General features: G+C 42.2%; 2 protein-coding genes across 2 annotated transcripts in view; one reads left to right on the forward strand and one right to left on the reverse strand.

Annotated features, from left to right (window-relative positions):
* CDH8 (cadherin 8) overlaps positions 1-20003 on the reverse strand; it is a 521626-nt gene that overhangs the window by 401691 nt on the left and 99932 nt on the right. The gene's annotated exons all lie outside the window — the stretch shown is intronic.
* Positions 7110-13696, forward strand: LOC143809745 (uncharacterized). Its single transcript, XM_077292768.1, has 2 exons — positions 7110-10046; positions 12975-13696. The coding sequence occupies exon 1, from the start codon at positions 8778-8780 to the stop codon at positions 9399-9401; it is 624 nt and encodes a 207-aa protein (XP_077148883.1). The 5' UTR covers positions 7110-8777; the 3' UTR covers positions 9402-10046; positions 12975-13696.

Genomic DNA, 20003 nt, shown 5'->3' on the forward strand with positions numbered 1-20003 from the left:
CCAATTTTGGAAACTAGACCCCCCAAGGAACTTATCTAGATGTGTAATGAGCACTTTGAACACCCAAGTGCTTCACAGAAGTTTACAACGCAGAGCCGTGAAAATAAAAAATCATTTTTCTTTCCTCAAAAATGATGTTTTAGCAAGCAATTTTTTATTTTCACAAGGGTAACAGGAGAAATTGGACCCCAATAGTTGTTTCCCAGTTTGTCCTGAGTACACTGATACCCCATATATGGGGGTAAACCACTGCTTGGGCAAACGTCGGGGCTCGGAAAGGAAGTAGTGACGTTTTGAAATGCAGACTTTGATGGAATGGTCTGCGGGTGTCACGTTGCGTTTGCGGAGCCCCTGATGTGCCTAAACAGTAGAAACCCCCAACAAGTGACCCCATTTTGGAAACTAGACCCCCGAAGGAACTTATCTAGATGTGTGGTGAGCACTTTGAACCCCCAAGTGCTTCACAGAAGTTTATAATGCAGAGCCGTGAAAATAAAAAAACATTTTTCTTTCCTCAAAAATTATGTATTAGCAAGCAATTTTTTATTTTCGCAAGGGTAACAGGAGAAATTGGACCCCAATAGTTGTTGCCCAGTTTGTCCTCAGTATGCTGGTACCCCATATGTGGGGGTAAACCACTGTTTGGGCGCACATCAGGGCTCGGAAGGGAGGGAGCACCATTTGACTTTTTGAACGCGAGATTGGCTGGAATCAATGGTGGCGCCATGTTGCGTTTGGAGACCCCTGTTGTGCCTAAACAGAGGAAACCCCTCAATTCTAACTCCAACACTAACCCCAACACACCCCTAACCCTAATCCCAACTCTAGCCGTAACCCTAATCACAACCCTAACCCCAACACACTCCTAACCACAACCCTAACCCTAATCCCAACCCTAACCCTAATCCTAACCCTAATCCCAACCCTAATCCCAACCCTAACCCCAACCCTAACCACAACTCTAACCCCAACACACCCCTAACCATAACCCTAACAACAAGCCTATTCTTAACCCTATTTCCAACCCTAGCCCTAATTCCAACCCTAACTCTAATTCCAACCCTAAGGCTATGTGCCCATGTTGCGGATTTGTGTGAGATTTTTCCACACCATTTTTGAAAAATCCGCAGGTAAAAGGCACTGCATTTTACCTGCGGATTTACCGCTGATTTTCAGTGTTTTTTATGCGGATTTCACCTGCGGATTCCTATTGAGGAACAGGTGCAAAACGCTACGGAATCTGCACAAAGAATTAACATCCTGCGGAAAATACAATGCAGCATTTCTGCGTGGTATTTTCCGCACCATGGGCACAGCGGATGGTACTGTAAACCTGATGGAACACTGCTACGAATCCGCAGCGGCCAATCCACTGGGGATCCACACCCAAATCCGCACCATGTGCACATAGCCTAATTCTAACGCTAACCCTAGTTCTAACCCTAACCCTACCCCTAACTTTAACCCTAACCCTACCCCTAATCCTAACCCTAACCATGCCCCTAACCCTACCCCTAACCCTACCCCTAGTTCTAACCCTAGTTCTGACCCTAGTGTAAAAAAAATATATATTTTCTTTATTTTATTATTGTCCCTACGTATGGGGGTGATAAAGGGGGGGGTCATTTACTATTTTTTTATTTTGATCACTGTGATCAAAATGTAGCTGGAACGAATCTGCCGGCCGGCAGATTCGGCGGGCGCACTGCGCATGCGCCCGCCATTTTGGAAGATGGCAGAGCCCGTGGAGAAGACAGACGGACACTGGGAAGCTCGGTAAGTATGAGGGGGGATCGGAGCACGGGGGGTGATTGGAGCAGGGGGGGTGGGATCGGAGCATGGGGGGAGCGGACAGGAGGACGGGGGAGCGGACAGGACGATGGAGGGGAGCGGAGCACAGGATGGAGGACTTGGGAGGAGATCAGTGGTGGGGGGGTGCAGACCACTGTTTCCAGCCATGGCCGATGATATTGCAGCATCGGCCATGGCTGGATTGTAATATTTCACCAGTTTTCATAGTGAAATATTACAAATCGCTCTGATTGGCTGTTTCACTTTCAACAGCCAATCAGAGCGATCGTAGCCATGGGGGGTTGAAGCCACCCCCCCTGGGATGAAGTACCACTCCCCCTGTCCCTGCAGATCAGGTGAAATTGGAGTTAACCCTTTCACCCGATCTGCAGGGACTCGATCATTCCATGACGCCACATAGGCGTCACAGGTTGGATTGGCACCGACTTTCATGACGCCTACGTGGCGTCTAAGGTCGGGAAGGGGTTAAGAAAGGTTGTTTTGGACTTTAACATTGATGGCCTATCCTTACGATACATCATCGATGTCTGATTAGGGAGGGTGAGACACTTGGCATTCCTGACAATCAGCTATTACTGATGTCAGCAGTAGCCGTAAATGATAAGTTACGGAGCTGCTCAGCTCCATCTACTATATAGTGGCTTTGTTTGTGCAGTGGCCACTATTCCATTGACAGAGCTTTGCAGCTCCATATCTGAGCAGTTTCAGCTCCCGCTGATACTGGAAACAACTGATCGGCAGAGGGGTGCACTTCCACCAATCAGACATTGATAACTTATCCTAAAAATAGGTCATTAATGTTCAAATGTAAGACCATGAAAATCAGACTCTTGTGTACTGTTCCCTAGAGGCTTGATTTAACGTGTCCATAAGGGACTCTATGTACTATAAATGACCCCACTCATTAAGCAATTTGTTAGTATTTTAAACCTTTTCATTTTGCAACGCTTAAGATATGTTGAACCTACAAGTAAGAAAAGACAAGTCTGCAACCTGAAAATTGGGAAGAAGTGGTTTTTCAGGCTCTTGAAAAAATATTCAAGACCATTTAAACTCTGTTGTATTTACCAATACTTTTGGGGTTTAGATAAAGAGCTGTTTTTGGAAGTCATGTAGTATATTTGTAGACTTTTCCAATACTTTTGGGGTTTAGATAAAGAGCTGTTTTTGGAAGTCATGTAGTATATTTGTAGACTTTTCCAATACTTTTGGGGTTTAGATAAAGAGATTGTTTGAAAGTAATGTTGTACATTTGTAGACATTTCCAATACTTTTGGGGTTTAGATAATGAGCTTTTTTGGAAGTCATGTTGTACATTTGTTGACTTTCCAATACTTTTGAGGTTTAGATAAAGAGCTTTTTTTATGTCTTGTACTTTTGTAGACTTTTCCAATACTTTTGGGGTTTAGATAAAGAGCTTTTTGGGAAGTTATGTTGTACATTTGTAAACTTTTCCAATACTTTTGAGGTTTGGATAAAGAGCTTTTTTTGGAAGTCATGTTGTACATTTGTAGATTTTTCCAATACTTTTGGGGTTTAGATAAAGAGCTTTTTTTCAGAAGTCATGTTGTACATTTGTAGACTTTTTCAATAATTTTGGGGTTTAGATAAATAGCTTTTATTGGAAGTCATGTTGTACATTTGTAGGCTTTTCCAATACTTTTGGGGTTTAGATAAAGCGTTTTTTTTGGAAGTCATGTTGTACGTTTGTAGACTTTTCAAATACTTTTGGAGTTTAGATAAAGAGCTTTTTTGGAAGTCATGTTGTACATTTGTAGACTTTTCCATAGCAATTTCTAAAAAAAAAATGAAATAGCTAAAAAAAAATCATCAATCAAATATAAGAAAGTCAATTTGAATTAAGTGTGAAATAGATTTTACGAACAAAAGAAAGCAAATACATCTAATAAATAATTATCTCTGCAGGTGCGACGGCGCGCTCTTATTTAATGGCAGACGAGTCAATAGGGGGATCTATTTTTAGGCTGAATTACTGCCCTCCATTATGTACAGTGCAGTTGAAATGTCTGTGGGATATTATCAGTCATTATAAAATGCAGTGTTGCATGTCTCTCAGCTCTTCCGATAAATGAGATTATTGTTTAGAGAATCGTTTCCAAAAGGATAGAAGAGAACAGTTGTTGTTTTTTTTGAAAGCCTGCTACTTTTACGAAATCCAACTTTCCCCTTGTCTTTGCATCCTTATCGTGCTTTGCAGACCTGAAAATCCCACCAAACCTGTAGATATCCATCAAGCCTTGTATAACCTCATGGGAAGTGGATTGGAAGTCGACATTCATTATTATTTACTTATTTTTTAATCTGATTTATGATCTGCTGAAGCAGAACCTTCATTAGGCGAGCTGAGAATTGTTCTGTCCATGAGGGCAGGTGACCTGACAGAATCATTATTTTTCAGTAAAACAGAAGTTCAATTATTGCTCTAAAATCCGCTTCCCGATATAACAGTACAGGATTTTTAATCACAATTTTTGAGCATTACTACAGATTTGTCCTTACTTACCTTTTCTTTCAGCTCAACATATTCAGAGATGTGTGGATTAAAAAATGTCCAGCTTTAATAAAACATCATTTTGGTATGTTGTGTTGGAAGAGGTTTATTCTAAATGTGTCTATGTATGGCCACACAGTGGTGACAGTCTGTTGATGGCTTTGTTAACATGACTCCATTTTGAATTGACCTTGTATCCTGGGAGCTTGGAGTCCTTAGTGATGGAGGAATCAATGTTATTGTAGACAAATTTGTAGGTATGATGTTGTCCCTTCAATAAAACTGATTGGTAAATGCTACACCACACAGTGAGTGGCCATGCAAAAATCACTAATACCCTATTTATATGTATTTTTATAGTGGGATGATTCATGGGAAATCACCGAAAGCAGAAAGACCCTATACAAAAACTATACTGGGGTTCCTTAAGGAAAATAGTCCTAAATACTGTAAATGACACGTCTGTCAGAGGCCAGAGGCCCAAAAAGGCTGCCTCAAACAGTCATGGTACAAGCAACTACTCCTGACAGATTAGAGAGAAACCCCAACTGTCACCCTTTAACCCCTATACAGGGATTTGTGCTTATAAACAGGGCTGTGGAGTCGGAGTCGAAGTCGTGGAGTCAGAGTCAGAGCCCATTTTGGTGGAGTCAGAGTTGGAGTCAGAGTCGGTGTCATAGAAATTGAGGCATCCGAGTCAGAGGTTTGGCTTTCCGAATCCACAGCCCTGCTTATAACGATGTCCAGTGGACTGCTTCCATAGGAAGTCAGCTGTCTAGAAGAGCGATCTGGAGGCAGGAAGGATCACCAAGTAGAGTCAAAGCCAAGAGGTCAAATAAAGAACAGTATATTAAAACAAGACAATAGTCAAAATTCATAATGAGATAAATCAAGAAACCACCACAAGCATGAACAGGAACACAAGACAGGTAGCAAAACTAATTGACTGACAGTAGAAGTCAGAGACCCAGGAGTTTAAATAGTAGGCAGCCTCACCGAAGGCTCTCAGAGAGGAGCAATCAAGACAAGACAATAAATTGATTAGTTCCCTGATCTCATTGCACCAAAAGTCGTAGGAATGAAACAGAAATGAGGTTGCCAACAACGGCGCGCCAAATGCCAAAGCAGGTGGTGGCACGGATGTTACAGTATCATAACACATCCCATTTATTCTATGAACTCATCGGTAGCAAACTACATTACATGGGATAATGTTCTTTTACCTACTAAGCTCGAGTGTTACTGATTGCACATACTGTATGTCTGCACTTTCATTGGATTAGTGCAAGAGTGTGTAATTTGTGTCACAAATTGTGTCATTGCAACCCATACAGTCTGAGAAGAGGGCTAGCTGAGTGGATATTTTCATAGCTAAGCTAGCCCTCTACTCTATAGATCAACTTAATTATTTCAGATGAGCCCCCTTCTCACACAGCGTCTATAAGCTGGTAATACAGGAATCATTGTGTGTGTGTCAAGCACAAGCAAAAAGTGATCCTTCTGAAACCCAAGACATTTTTTGGATATCTTCTGATTTGATAATTAAACTATATTAGTTTTACATAAGCATATTCAAAGGGGTTATCCAGGATTATGCTAATTTTTTACTGTAGGCTTAAGAACTAACAGACACGTACTGGCCTGTTCTGGCCATCGTAGATCACTGCCGACAGAATGGTCACCGACCCCTCCTGCCAGCTATCCAGCAACTTCTGCTGACATCACATCAACAGATCATCAGCTTCTCTTCCACTCTACACTGCTGACATCATACTGATTTACAAAGAGCTCCCCGCCTCCTAACTGCGGGAAGCCAAATGTTTCACAGCGTGATGCCAGCAGTCACTCCCTATCGACAGAGCAGCTCTGAAAAATAAGAGCTGCTCAGTTGATGTAGAGCAGCTGAATTGCCGGCAGGAGTGGTCAGTGACTGTTATGAGATAGAACAGAAGGATAGTTGCTAACTAGTAAGCAACTACCTGTCTGTTAGTTAAAAAAATAATTTAGTCCTGGATAACTAATTTAAGATATTTTTTTCTTTATCTGTAAAAGTGAGTATAACTAAAAAAAAATGACACTATCTTATAAGGTTATGTTCTTGGCAGAAGTTTACTGATCATTTTTGGAATGTAAGATCTGTCAGCAGATGGAGATACCGGGTACTAGAACCACAATCCATTGCTTCTTCTACCTAATTAAAATTGTTCTAATCCCCTATGTAGTCTTTTCCAAGTCTCTTCCTTATCCCCTCCCTCCAACAGAGCTGGATTTAATTAACAGTCTCCTCACATAGGCACAGTAGGATCAATCAGTTGATGGGGCCTTCTGTGCTCGTGATATATCCACCTGTGCACATACAAGGATATCCTTAAAACACTGCCGTTTGGATGAGTAGAGGCTGGCAAAGAACAGATTTTGCAAACCACTGCTGTTAATACATGCTGATTTCCCACAAGCCACATTTCGCTTCTAGTTTCCTATCCAGCTAGTAAATGTTAAAACATTCTGTACATGAGTCCAAAAAAAATTCCCTTCGATCAACCAGGCTAGATTTCAACACAAACTAATAACATTTACACTTAAAGACTTTTATTCTTTACTACTAAATAGATATTTATTTGTTTATTTCTAGAAGACTCATCTTCAAATATTTGTTTCTAAACTACTGCTGCTAAAATCCATAAATCTTGTGGTTTCCAGGAAGATTTTAGCAATAAGTAGCAGGAGCGAAGGGACAGAGTTGGACAATTTTAATTTAGGGTTTTTTTAAGTTTTCTTTTTTTTTCCAGTACATTTCATTAATGCAGTGAATATATTTTCCCTGGTTCACTAAGGAGAAGGTGTGTGGTGCTTTAATCCTTGGCACAGAATAAAGAATTTATAATTTAAGTGCATAATATTTCATAATGTATGAGCTTGATGCCATAAATTGAACATCACCCTTGATGAGAATTTGGCATGTACACGTGATGTTTTTTTTAGCTAAAATAAAGTCAAATAGTCAATTCGCACTGTAAATGTTATAGGAGCTCAGTCTAGGGAGTTGTACAAATATTTTTTTAACTCTTCAGTTCACTTCTGTATTTGTATAGAGGTAGCAAATAGTTAAAGAAGCACTCCAATCAAAGTTTCTATTCCCTTAATATATTGCAGTCATCATATTTTATAGCACCGTGTACTTACAATTGCTCATTTTACCTTTCTACCCAGTTAATTCTCTAGTTTCCATTAATGCTACAACATCACGTGATTAAAAACTGACTCTCTGAATCCTTTTAAGCTCAATGTAGACACAGGAAGTAATTTTTCTCTGCATGAGTCATCATCGGAACTACAATTCTACATTGACGCAAAGTCCCTGGCTGCCCAGTTCCACTTACTTTTTCAACTTCTGAACCAGCTGCTCTGCTACATACCCTGGCAAGGACTTTGCAGTGATGTAGAATCACCTCCTGATGAGAGTTTGGGATTCCCTCTGCCTGAGCGATGAGTGGACGTGAAGGTGTATAGATGCGACAAATCTATATTGGTATTGTGCCCATGGTGCCACACAACCAGGTGAGAGGACATCCTCTACATTTATTATGTACATACAGTATCGCTTGCAATAATACACTAGGGAACGACTTTCCCCTGTTTTCACTTTTTCTAAATCTACCGTAAATTCTATGCCGCGATCTATGCTACATGCATGGCATAGCCCTCTGAAGTGCTATCTACACTACCTGTAATTGATGCATATATATGTGACACTGTACCTCTGCTGCAAATACTGTGCAGCTTTCGACCTCTCTGCACCCTACCGGTACTAAATGTACTGTACTGCACTAATCTCTACCTGTAATACATATGCTTTATTACTCATTACCTTTACTAAATATACATATATTAAAATGTTCTCTACCTCTAGTACATACACTATCCAAATATTTACCTGTACTACACATATGGTACAGCTCTCTACCTCTACTACATAGCGCTCTCTACCACAACTACATGTACTGTACTGTATTAATCTCTACCTGTACTACATGTGCATATGTTAAACTGTTCTATACCTATGTTACATGTACAGTTGTGGCCAAAAGTATTGACACCCCTGCAATTCTGTCAGATAATACTCAGTTTATTCCTGAAAATGATTGCAAACACAAATTCATTGGTATTATTATCTTCATTTAATTTGTCTTAAATGAAAAAACAAAAAAAGAATTGTCCTAAAGCCAAATTGGATATAATTCCACACCAAACATAAAAAGGGGAAGGACAAAAATATTGGCACTGTTCGAAAAATCATGTGATGCTTCTCTAATTTGTGTAATTCACAGCACCTGTAACTTACCTGTGGCACCTAACAGGTGTTGGCAATAACTAAATCACACTTGCAGCCAGTTGACATGGATTAAAGTTGACTCAACCTCTGTCCTGTGTCCTTGTGTGTACCACATTGAGCATGGAGAAAAGAAAGAAGACCAAAGAACTGTCTGAGGACTTAAGAAACCAAATTGTGAGGAAACAGGAGCAATCTCAAGGCTACAAGTCCATCTCCAAAGACCTGAATGTTCCTGTGTCTGCCGTGCGCAGTGTCATCAAGAAGTTTAAAGCCCATGGCACTGTGGCTAACCTCCCTAGATGTGGATGGAAAAGAAAAATTGACAAGAGATTTCAACGCAAGATTGTGTGGATGTTGGATAAAGAACCTCGACTTACATCCAAACAAGTTCAAGCTGCCCTGCAGTCCGAGGTTACAACAGTGTCAACCCGTACTATCCGTCGGCATCTGAATGAAAAGGGACTGTATGGTAGGAGACCCGGGAAGACCCCACTTCTTACCCCGAGACATAAAAAGGCCAGGCTGGAGTTTGCCAAAACTTACCTGAAAAAGCCTAAAACGTTTTGGAACAATGTTCTCTGGTCAGATGAGACAAAAGTAGAGCATCAAGGCATCAACATAGAGTTTACAGGAGAAAAAAAAAGAGGCATTCAAAGAAAAGAACACGGTCCCTACAGTCAAACATGGTGGAGGTTTCCTGATGTTTTGGGGTTGCTTTGCTGCCTCTGGCACTGGACTGCTTGACCATGTGCATGGCATTATGAAGTCTGAAGACTACCAACAAATTTTGCAGCATAATGTAGGGCCCAGTGTGAGAAAGCTGGGTCTCCCTCAGAGGTCATGGGTCTTCCAGCAGGACAATGACCCAAAACACACTTCAAAAAGCACTAGAAAATGGTTTGAGAGAAAGCACTGGAGACTTCTAAGGTGGCCAGCAATGAGTCCAGACCTGAATCCCATAGAACACCTGTGGAGAGATCTAAAAATGGCAGTTTGGAGAAGGCACCCTTCAAATATCAGGGACCAGGAGCAGTTTGCCAAAGAAGAATGGTCTAAAATTCCAGCAGGGCATTGTAAGAAACTCATTGATGGTTACCAGAAGCGGTTGGTCGCAGTTATTTTGGCTAAAGGTTGTGCAACCAAGTATTAGACTGAGGGTGCCAATACTTTTGTCTGGCCCATTTTTGGAGTTTTGTGTGAAATGATCAATGTTTTGCTTTTTGCTTCATTCTCTTTTGTGTTTTTTCATTTAAGACAAATTAAATGAAGATAATAATACAAAGAATTTGTGTTTGCATTCATTTTCAAGAAGAAACTGAGTATTATCTGACAGAATTGCAGGGGTGTCAATTAGGGTTGAGCGATACCGTCCGATACTTGAAAGTATCGGTATCGGAAAGTATCGGCCGATACCGGCAAAGTATCGGATCTAATCCGATACCGATACCCGATACCAATACAAGTGAATGGGACTCAAGTATCGGACGGTAAATCAGCCCTTTCTGTCCTTCTATATGGGGTTCTGGAGGGGGGGAGAGTGTGGGCGGTGCGTGGGCGGAGACTGCGTGTCTCTGTGCGGGCGGGGTCTGTGCGGGCCTGCCAGGGATCTCATTCTATGCGGCCGGCGCTGTATGCCCAGGCTTGATGCGGCGTGCCGGGGCTTGATGCGGCGTGGGAGGGCTCTGCGGCATGCTGGGGGGGTCTATGCGGCGTGAGGGGGTCTAAGCGGCGTGCTGGGGGGTCTATGCGGCGTGAGGGGCTCTCTGCGGCGTTCTGGGGCGTCTATGCGGCGTGCTGGGGGATCTATGCGGCGTGAGGGGCTTTCTGCGGCGTTCTGGGGCGTCTATGCGGCGTGCTGGGGGGTCTATGCGGCGTGCTGGGGGGTCTATGCGGCGTGCTGGGGGGTCTATGCGGCGTGCGGGGGTCTCAGCGGCGTGCGGGGGTCTCTGCGGCGTGCTGGGGGGTCTCTGCGGCGTGGGGGGGTCTCTGCGGCGTGGGGGGGGGGGTTCTCTGCGGCGTGGGGGGGTCTCTGTGGCGTGCGGGGGTCTCAGTGCGGGCATCGTCAAGTCCCATCGGGCTATGCCTGCTACACTGACAGTGATTGACACATTAGCCAATGATGGGACAGTAGTAGTCCCATCATCCGGCTAATGTGTTGAATGAAAAAAAAAAAATACTCCATACATACATTCTACATACATAAATACATATAGACATACAGTACATTCATACATTACATACATGACATACATTACATTAAACATAGATTACATACTCACCATTACTTGTCATTTTGATCCCCGAAGCCAGTGTCATCTATAAAAAATGTGAAAAAAAAAACAACCAATATACTCCCTGTCCGCAGAAATCCACGAGTGTCCCACGACGATCTCCCGTGGAGAGCAGCAGCATCAAATAATGCGACCGCAAGGGTGAAAGAGGCCTTTATGAGCGTTGAATTTAAAAAAAAAAAAAAATGGAAAAAAACGGCGTGGGCTCCCGCGCAATTTTCTGCGCCAGAGGGGGAAAGCCGACGGCCGGGGGCCAATATTTGTAGCCTGCTATGAATATCAGCTCGCAGCTGTCTGCGTAGCCTTTACTGGCTATTAAAATAGGGGGACCCCCCAAAAAAATGACGTGGGGTCCCCCTATATTTTATAGCCAGAAAGGCTACGCAGACAGCTGCGGGCTGATATTCATAGCCTAGAGAGGGGCCATGGATATTGGCCCCCCCCCGGCTACAAATACCAGTCCGCAGCCGCCCCGAAAATGGCGCATCCGTAAGATGCGCCAATTCCGGCACTTAGCCCCTCTCTTCCCACTCCCGTGTAGCGGTGGGATATGGGGTAATAAGGGGTTAATGTCACCTTGCTATCGTAAGGTGACATTAAGCCGGGTTAATAACGGAGAGGCGTCAATAAGACGCCTATCCGTTATTAATCCAATAGTAAGAAAAGGGTTAATAAAACATGCACACATTAGGAAAAAGTATTTTAATATTCTTCATTTCACCATACTTACCATACTTCAGCGCCTGCAAAAAACGTAAAATAATAAACCGCATACTACCTGTCCGCCGTAGTCCAATTAATAACGAGTGTCCCACGACGATCTCCCCTATAGAACAGTGACATCGGGTGACGTCACTGCTCTATAGGACCCTCAGTGACACACTGACAGGAGACAATGGCTCCTGCAGTGCATCACTGAGGTTACCTGAGTTCAAAGTGTCACTTTATATAATTGCTGCATGGGAAAATGTCTCATACAGCAATGCCATAAAGTGAGACTAGGGACTTTTTTTTTTACAGCGGCGGAGGAATACAGTGGCGGAAGGATACCTTCCTCCCGTCATTGTGTTTCTGAGCCCCTAGAGAGCGGTCGCATTATTTGATGCTGCTGCTCTCCACGGGAGATCGTCGTGGGACACTCGTGGATTTCTGCGGACAGGGAGTATATTGGTTGTTTGTTTTTTTCACATTTTTTATAGATGACACTGGCTTCGGGGATCAAAATGACAAGTAATGGTGAGTATGTAATCTATGTTTAATGTAATGTATGTCATGTATGTAATGTATGAATGTACTGTATGTCTATATGTATGTATGTATGTAGAATGTATGTATGGAGTATTTTTTTTTTTTTTCATTCAACACATTAGCCGGATGATGGGACTACTACTGTCCCATCATTGGCTAATGTGTCAATCACTGTCAGTGTAGCAGGCATAGCCCGATGGGACTTGTAGTCCCATCGGACGATGCCCGCACTGAGACCCCCGCACGCCGCAGAGACCCCCCCCACACCGCAGAGACCCCCCCCACGCCGCAGAGACCCCCCCCACGCCGCAGAGACCCCCCAGCACGCCGCAGAGACCTCCGCACGCCGCTGAGACCCCCGCACGCCGCATAGACCCCCCCGCACGCCGCATAGACGCCCCAGAACGCCGCAGAGAGCCCCTCACGCCGCATAGACCCCCCAGCACGCCGCATAGACGCCCCAGAACGCCGCAGAGAGCCCCTCACGCCGCATAGACCCCCCCTCACGCCGCATAGACCCCCCCAGCACGCCGCAGAGCCCTCCCACGCCGCATCAAGCCCCGGCACGCCGCATCAAGCCTGGGCATACAGCGCCGGCCGCATAGAATGAGATCCCTGGCAGGCCCGCACAGACCCCGCCCGCACAGAGACACGCAGTCTCCGCCCACGCACCGCCCACTTTACATTGTAGTGATTTTAGCACTGTGGGGACTTCCGATTCCGATACCCGATACCACAAAAATATCGGATCTCGGTATCGGAATTCCGATACCGCAAGGATCGTCCGATACCCGATACTTGCGGTATCGGAATGCTCAACACTAGTGTCAATACTTCGTGTAATACATGTACATATACTAATCTGTACCCTCCCTTTACTGCATATACTGTTCATGTACTATATATTCTGTACCGCTCTTGACTGTTCTAAATTTACACATGCATATCTTAAGGGGAATGTGTCAGCATATTTAGCTCTGTAGTCTGAGAGAAGCATGATGTGAGGACATAGGCACAGATTCTAGTGATGTGTCACTTATTGGACTGTGTTTTGCCATTTTAATAAAATCAGCAGGAGATTATCACTACAGGACTATGTGTCTCGTGCCTCCTTGTCCAACCACGTCTCCATCATTGATTGGCAGATTATTGTTACTATACAATGCACATAGAAGGCAGCCAATCAGTGGTGTGGGTGGGGTTATACAAAGCTCGTATTCTGAGCTCTGCTAGAGCTGTAGCAGAGAAACCTGTGATTGCATCACAACGGCTGCACTCAGTAAACCAAGTGATACATCGCTGGAATCAGGGTCTCGGTCTGTACATTATGCTGCTGTCAGATTACATAGCAAAAATCTGGTGACAAATTCCCATTAAAATATACTCTACCTTTTCTCCATATTTTATATTGTTACTTATCTGCACTTATCTCTACCTGTATAAAGATGAGTAGAGATGAGTGGACCAGTTGAAGTTCGGGTTCTGGTACACGATGAAAACGTTATTCCTAAGTTCAGTTCGGATACCAGCATTGTACATGAACTTGAACTAGAGCCCAATCCCATTGAAAACAATGAGGGCCCAACCTTTTGAGCTGGAAAAAATCTCCCTCCATCTTTTCCTCCCTCTATCTCTCCCTCCTTCCCTTCATCCCTCCCTCCTTCACTCCCTCACTCCATCCCTCACTCCTTCACTCCATCCCTCCTTCACTCCCTCCCTCCATCCCTCCCCTCCCTCCATCCCTCCCCTCCTCCCTCTCTCCTTCCCTCCCTCCTTCAATCCTTTCCTCCCGCTCTCCATCCCTTCCTCCATCCCTCCCTCCATCCCTCCATCCGTCCTTCCCTCCATCCCTCCCTCCATCCCTTCTTCCATGCCTCCCCCCGTCCTTCCCTCCCTCCTTCCCTCCTTCCATCCCTTTCTCCCTCTCTCCATCCCTCCCTCCTTTCCTCCATCCCTCCCTCTATCCCTTCCTCTCTCTAGCCATCCTTTCCTCCATCCCTCCCTCCTTTCCTCCTTCCATCCCTTCCTCTTTCTTTCCATCTCTCCCTCCTTCCCTCCCTGCATCCCTTACTCCCTGTCTCTCCCTCCTTACCTCCAACCTTTCTTCCCTCCATCCCTGCCTTCTTCCCTCCTTCCCTCCATCCCTCCCTCCTATAGATAGAGAGATCCTTTGGCAGCCCCCTGGCACTTGCTATAACTATTTTACACCAACAACGTTTGTGTCCCCCTTGACTTTTATGGGATTCGGGTTATAGTTTGGGTAGAGTTCTGGTACCTGAACTGAAATATGGACTCAAGTTCAGTTGAACCCAATGAAGCCGAACTTCCATGAGTCCGCTCATCCTTATGCTTGTACTACATGCACTGTACTACTTTCGACCAACAATATACCTGTAGCTGTGTAATTTAATATAGTAACTGCAGGGGGCACTGTTCTTACAAACTAAAATCCAATGATGTGTCTATATTTAAAAAAAAAAACATGAATATAAGGCTGTGCATCACTTTAAGTTAGTACATAGCTGAAAAATACTGAAAACATCTTGCTTAATACGGATTTGTATCCTGATGGTCATACCCTGCTGTTGGATGACAGTTGTGTGAGTAACATGCAATTTATACCATCTGTCATAAACATTGAATATTTTGGAATCAGACATGAAAAATATGAAAAAAAGCCTGAGTCTTTGTGTTTTATATATCATTCACAAGTTTCTTTTCTTATTTTCTAAATGTTATACCGTAATAACGAGCTGAGAAATAGACCATTGCTTTATAAATAAAATTTAATAACGAGAACAAAAGTGTTTGCCTGGCCTCATGCGGAGACTAGCCTTAAAAAACCCGTCATCTACCTTACTTGTATGGTACATGTTTAATACAGAGTGAATACAAGCTGAGACATAATAGCAAGTATGGAACCTTATTCTCTTCTAAAGATAGGCAACATGTGGAGCATACAAAGCATTTGAAGGGAGAGGAGTATTGTTCGAATTGCAATTCCGCACATCAATCTACGCATTTTAAGATAAGTATCAACATCGAGAAGATGTAATACAGAACAAATAATTTTCTAGAGTTGTACTCTGGTTCTTCTTCATCTCACACGTTCCAACTCAGAAACATCCCTACAGATTATTCTCAAGAAAAAAAAAATCAGTTCATGTCATATGTGGGGTTTTAATATGTAATTAGATGTAAATGAACAATGAGTATATCCTGAAGGATAAGGAATAGTAGCAATACAAATATCCATAACAAGTGTATTAATAGAGACAGAAAGAGATCAAACTCAAGCTTCTGGGCAAACAATATAGAAATCTCAATGCTGAAATTAACCTTATTGTCACTGTTGGTTTTAGAAGAAACACCGGTATGTCTCGTCATGAATAATTATGCAAGCTGAAGAATATCATCATATGATTTAGTATATAAAAAAGCCTTTGATCCCATTCCTTAGTTGTTAAGAATCTCACCTGTACAAGCTGTCATTATTTGAGAAACTTTAGAGGCCACAGTGGTCGGCATTGGGCCCTCATTTCTCCCACTACATGCAATTTATATGTAAACATAAAATAAATTGAAAAAAGCAATCCTTGTAATTACAGCTAGGAAGCCAAATGGTGATTGGGAAGGTGATCTCAGCCTTATTTCATTGAGACTCACCACTTGACCATCTTCCCTTTTGAAAACATGGTTCTAGGTGTGCTTACCGAGGCTATATTTTGATTTGGAGGAACCTGGCACAGATATTGAAGGTGCATCAAGCTTCTTCGAGCAAAGACCTTGTGGTGACTGTGCGGTTACTGTGGAATCTTCAAGCAGAGCAAAGACCATGAGGTAACTGTGCAGTTACCGTGGATTCTTCGAGCAGAGCAAAGACCGTGAGGTCACTGTGTTGTTACTGTAGGTGCCAGGTGGGTGCAAGGGAACTGGAGGGGAAGTAGGATCCAATTAATTACATACCTCTCTGAATGAAGAGGAGACCTTACACTCCCCGGTTAGCTGTCATTGGGAGATTGATCAACTTAATAAAGGTCAACTAGCCCCATGGACATGCTGAGAAAAGGGAACAAGGATGATTTTGAGGATTTGTTAGGCTAAAAAGTCTGCGCTGTTAGACTGTAGTGAATATGTAAATGGAGCATTTACAATGAGTCGATGTTACGCCAGAAACAAGCTCCAATCAACTGTATTCAAGTCATTTGGTGCTGCTTGATTATAAGCCTGTATGAACAGGGCAACCAGCAAAAACTAGTACAGAATAGTCTTCAATACTGTCATTCTGTCCCCACCTGCAATTGATAGTACTTCACCTTTTTACATGGAAAATTAATGTTATTTGTCAATTATTGGTTTATTTAAAGGGATTATTAGTGGTGAGTTATTTTAAAGTTTGTTAGAGGACCTCAAACTTTCTAGTTATGCTTCATCCATCTCATCCAAATCTATGATATGACACTTTACATCCACAGCAACTTACATGACGCTCAAGATAGTGTAATGCTCCAATGATAATAGTAGACCAGTCCCCGAGTTTCTGATTGGGCAGGCTTATTTTGGTATTCCTTGAAAGTTGAGCATGCTAAGAGCAAATGGCGAATCAGGTCCTGGAGATAAAATCTATGTACCACCTTCTTATTAAATGGCCAAGTTTTTCTTCACACCAAGAATCACTTAGGAGTGGATTAAGGAAAAAGTTGGGAAAAAGATAGACAACCTATAAAATTTACATAAAAAAATTATGTAACCAGTGCCATTTTGCTGCTTTGCACTGGGCATTGTTTAAAAAACATTTTCAACACAGATGACTTAGTGGTTTAAAAGGTAGATATTTTGCAGTAGAATTTTTGGAGAGGTTGCAAAAACATTCATAGGACCCAGTCCAGTGGCCACGTCAGTGGTTTGTGATCACTGGATGATGCCTTAAAAACTACTTCCTACCTACCCGTAACTGTGACTCTTCTTTTGACTAGTTGGCAGGTGTGACGTCACATGTGCATCACACCACAACTATGATATTGCGCCAGGCTGGCTAATTAAGAGAAAAATAGCTGATGCCCAGAAGTAAGAGGCAATTCTCCGACTCCCGTCCAGTGGCCACAGATTGCTGACGTGGTCAATAGATCTGAGTCTTGCAAATCAATTTTCAACAACTCTTTAGATTGGATTGTGTTCTTCTCTGAACCATAGTACAAAGATATTGTTGATTTAGTCTCCTTTTTATGACTTGACACTAATTCATGTTAGTGCGGATGGTAAGAATATTACCTTGTGATCGTCCATGGAACAAATCTGTTCTTCATACTGCCAGGGGAAAATGTTGGTGTCCCATTTATTGAATACATGGCTTTTGGGGTCAATTCTCATTTAGAAACAAGTACAAAGACTATTGTTCACACGTCATTAAATACATTTCTGAAAAACTAAAGGAAATTGGAGCACAGACTTGACAAAAAAAGCATTCTCTTTGAAAGGTTTCTTTTCATTTCTGATACCTTTCAAGTTGAATGTATCCAGAGAGAGATAAACAGAAGCAACTCAAAGCATAGCATTTATGCCTCTCATGGCTAGCTCTCTTGTGTATCTTCTGGCAGCAGAGCATGGCTGGGCAGGTGGCAGTCAATTCTAAAAATGGAGGAAGATGTTGCCACAAGGGAAATGAGTATAAAAATTCAATTTTTTAGTAGATATAGAAAAGAAAACTGATTGCATGAGGTCATTCAAGGTGAACTATAGACAGTGTCACTGTGTTCTCCTCTCACTTATTGTTCGTTATTTTTGCGGAACATTTGTAATCTCTCGTAAAGTGATGTTGTCTACGAATAAGATTAACTATATTGACAATCCAAGAAGTTTTTCCACTGTCTGTCTCTTCCATATACGTAAAAGATGCACTCATTTTTATAATATGACCACTTCACATAACCATAGTCATTAAAAGTAAAGAAAAGCTTTACTTTTAAGAGTTTATTTCCCAAAGACAACATAATGTTCAACTCATTTCTTTCATTCTTCTGTATACATGATATCCTTAGTCATATCTCTGTTGAGTCATTACGTCCAGTTCTTCGCATCACAATATTGAAGGTTATTATTAGGTGGTCAAAAATAGAGGAAGGAACAAAAAAAACCCTAAGGTGTTTAATTATGTGACCCAACAATTGCACTCTAAAAAAATTTGTAAAGTTAATGACTCAATGGGTCCACAATTCAGGAGCTCTGCTTCTTGTATAATCCCTGCTTAGTATGATACTTTCAGATTACTCTCTTGTCATAATGAACTGTCAATGTGTATCAATGGTCAAAAATTTGCCATGACTTTGTCAGTGATGAATCATTCATAAATCGGGCTTTATGTAACATCTCCAATTTTAAGTTTTAAGAGACAACATATTTAAAGGTTTTACTAAACCCTTAGACTGGTAAAACAAAGATTTTGGTGTTTGTACCTGAAGAAGACATTAGTACAGCCCTAAAGAGATGTGTTACCCTAATTCACTTTTTAAAGCTGTAAAAAAGAATTATGAATCAACACATCTCAAATTTTCACTGGTGGGACGGGTCATTGACCTAACGAATGTGGAAGCTTCTCCAGATTGTAGATAAAAGGTGGGAAAAGTAATGGTAGGTTGGATGTCAACATGCCTAATTCTTTATTCTTCCAGGAAAGGTGGCTGACTGGAGTTTGTTCCCACCTTTCATTGACAATACATGCTCTGCTGAACTAAGCATGTGTATAGAAGAGTCAAGAAGAAATAGCTGTCAGTGGATGGCTACCTAAGGTAAAGATATATAAGCAACCTAAACCTGTTGTATATGTACACTAGAGAGTATTTTGGTGTACCTGCACTGCCCTGCTTCTCTGCCATGATTATGGAACACTGCTTGTGCCAACTTTACTGTAATTTTTTGTGTAGGGGTTATTTGGCTTTAGAAACATTGATTAACCTCGTTAATGTGCATAATGAAAAACAAGTGAAAAATTTTGATGATCTTACTACATTAAGTCAATGTAGGTGTCCATAACTGGATAAAATCATTGAGGAGCTAGTATTGGAATGAGGCTTCTAAGACCCATCAGAGGAAATAATTCTGAAGAGCCACCCTTTATCTTTGTAGAGCGTATGCATATCCAATTTATATGCATAATACAGTAAACTTTGTTGGCACAGGCCCTATACACATTAGACAAAGGTTAAGCAAACCTGCTGATATTATTTTGTGTGGCCAACAATAGTCTAATGAGAATGTGGGGCCTCCTTGTTCTCTACAAAAAATGTTAGAAATAAGAATCAAGCATATTGGATTTCCAGCAGCCGATCCTTTTCTTCTACCCCAAGATAATCTGTTGCTAGAGGTGTCTGGTAGCTGCCCTTTCAAAGAGAACACAGGAGTTCTTAGCCATGTGATCCAGTGAATGGTGGAGTCTAAAGAGAGATAGCTGTTGGCCAAAGAACCATTCCATATGTGACATTACCATAGCACATACTGTAGTTAAGATATCTTGGCCCCAGTGTTGTTCAACATTATTATAAATGATCTAGATTAGGGAACTGAAGGTAATCTAATCAAATTTAGAGCTGACGCTAAGGTAGGATGGATAGGTAATGCTAGTGAAGACAGTGAAAGGATTCAGAGGGATTTAAATTAGCTTGAACAATGGGTAGCAACTAATAGAATGGTATTTAACAGAGAAATGAAAGATTTTACATCTGGGCAAGAAAAACGAAAATTACATCTACAGAATGGGATGAATAGAACTAAGTAACAGCACGTGTGAAAAAGACTTGGGTATAATAATAGA

This window comes from Ranitomeya variabilis, chromosome 2 (genome assembly GCF_051348905.1).
Source record: "Ranitomeya variabilis isolate aRanVar5 chromosome 2, aRanVar5.hap1, whole genome shotgun sequence".
Lineage (NCBI taxonomy): Eukaryota > Metazoa > Chordata > Amphibia > Anura > Dendrobatidae > Ranitomeya > Ranitomeya variabilis.

What these genes read in the sequence shown, in the direction of transcription:
- LOC143809745 (XM_077292768.1), top strand. Translation starts at nt 8,778, where the DNA reads ATGGAGAAAAGAAAGAAGACCAAAGAACTGTCTGAGGACTTAAGAAAC.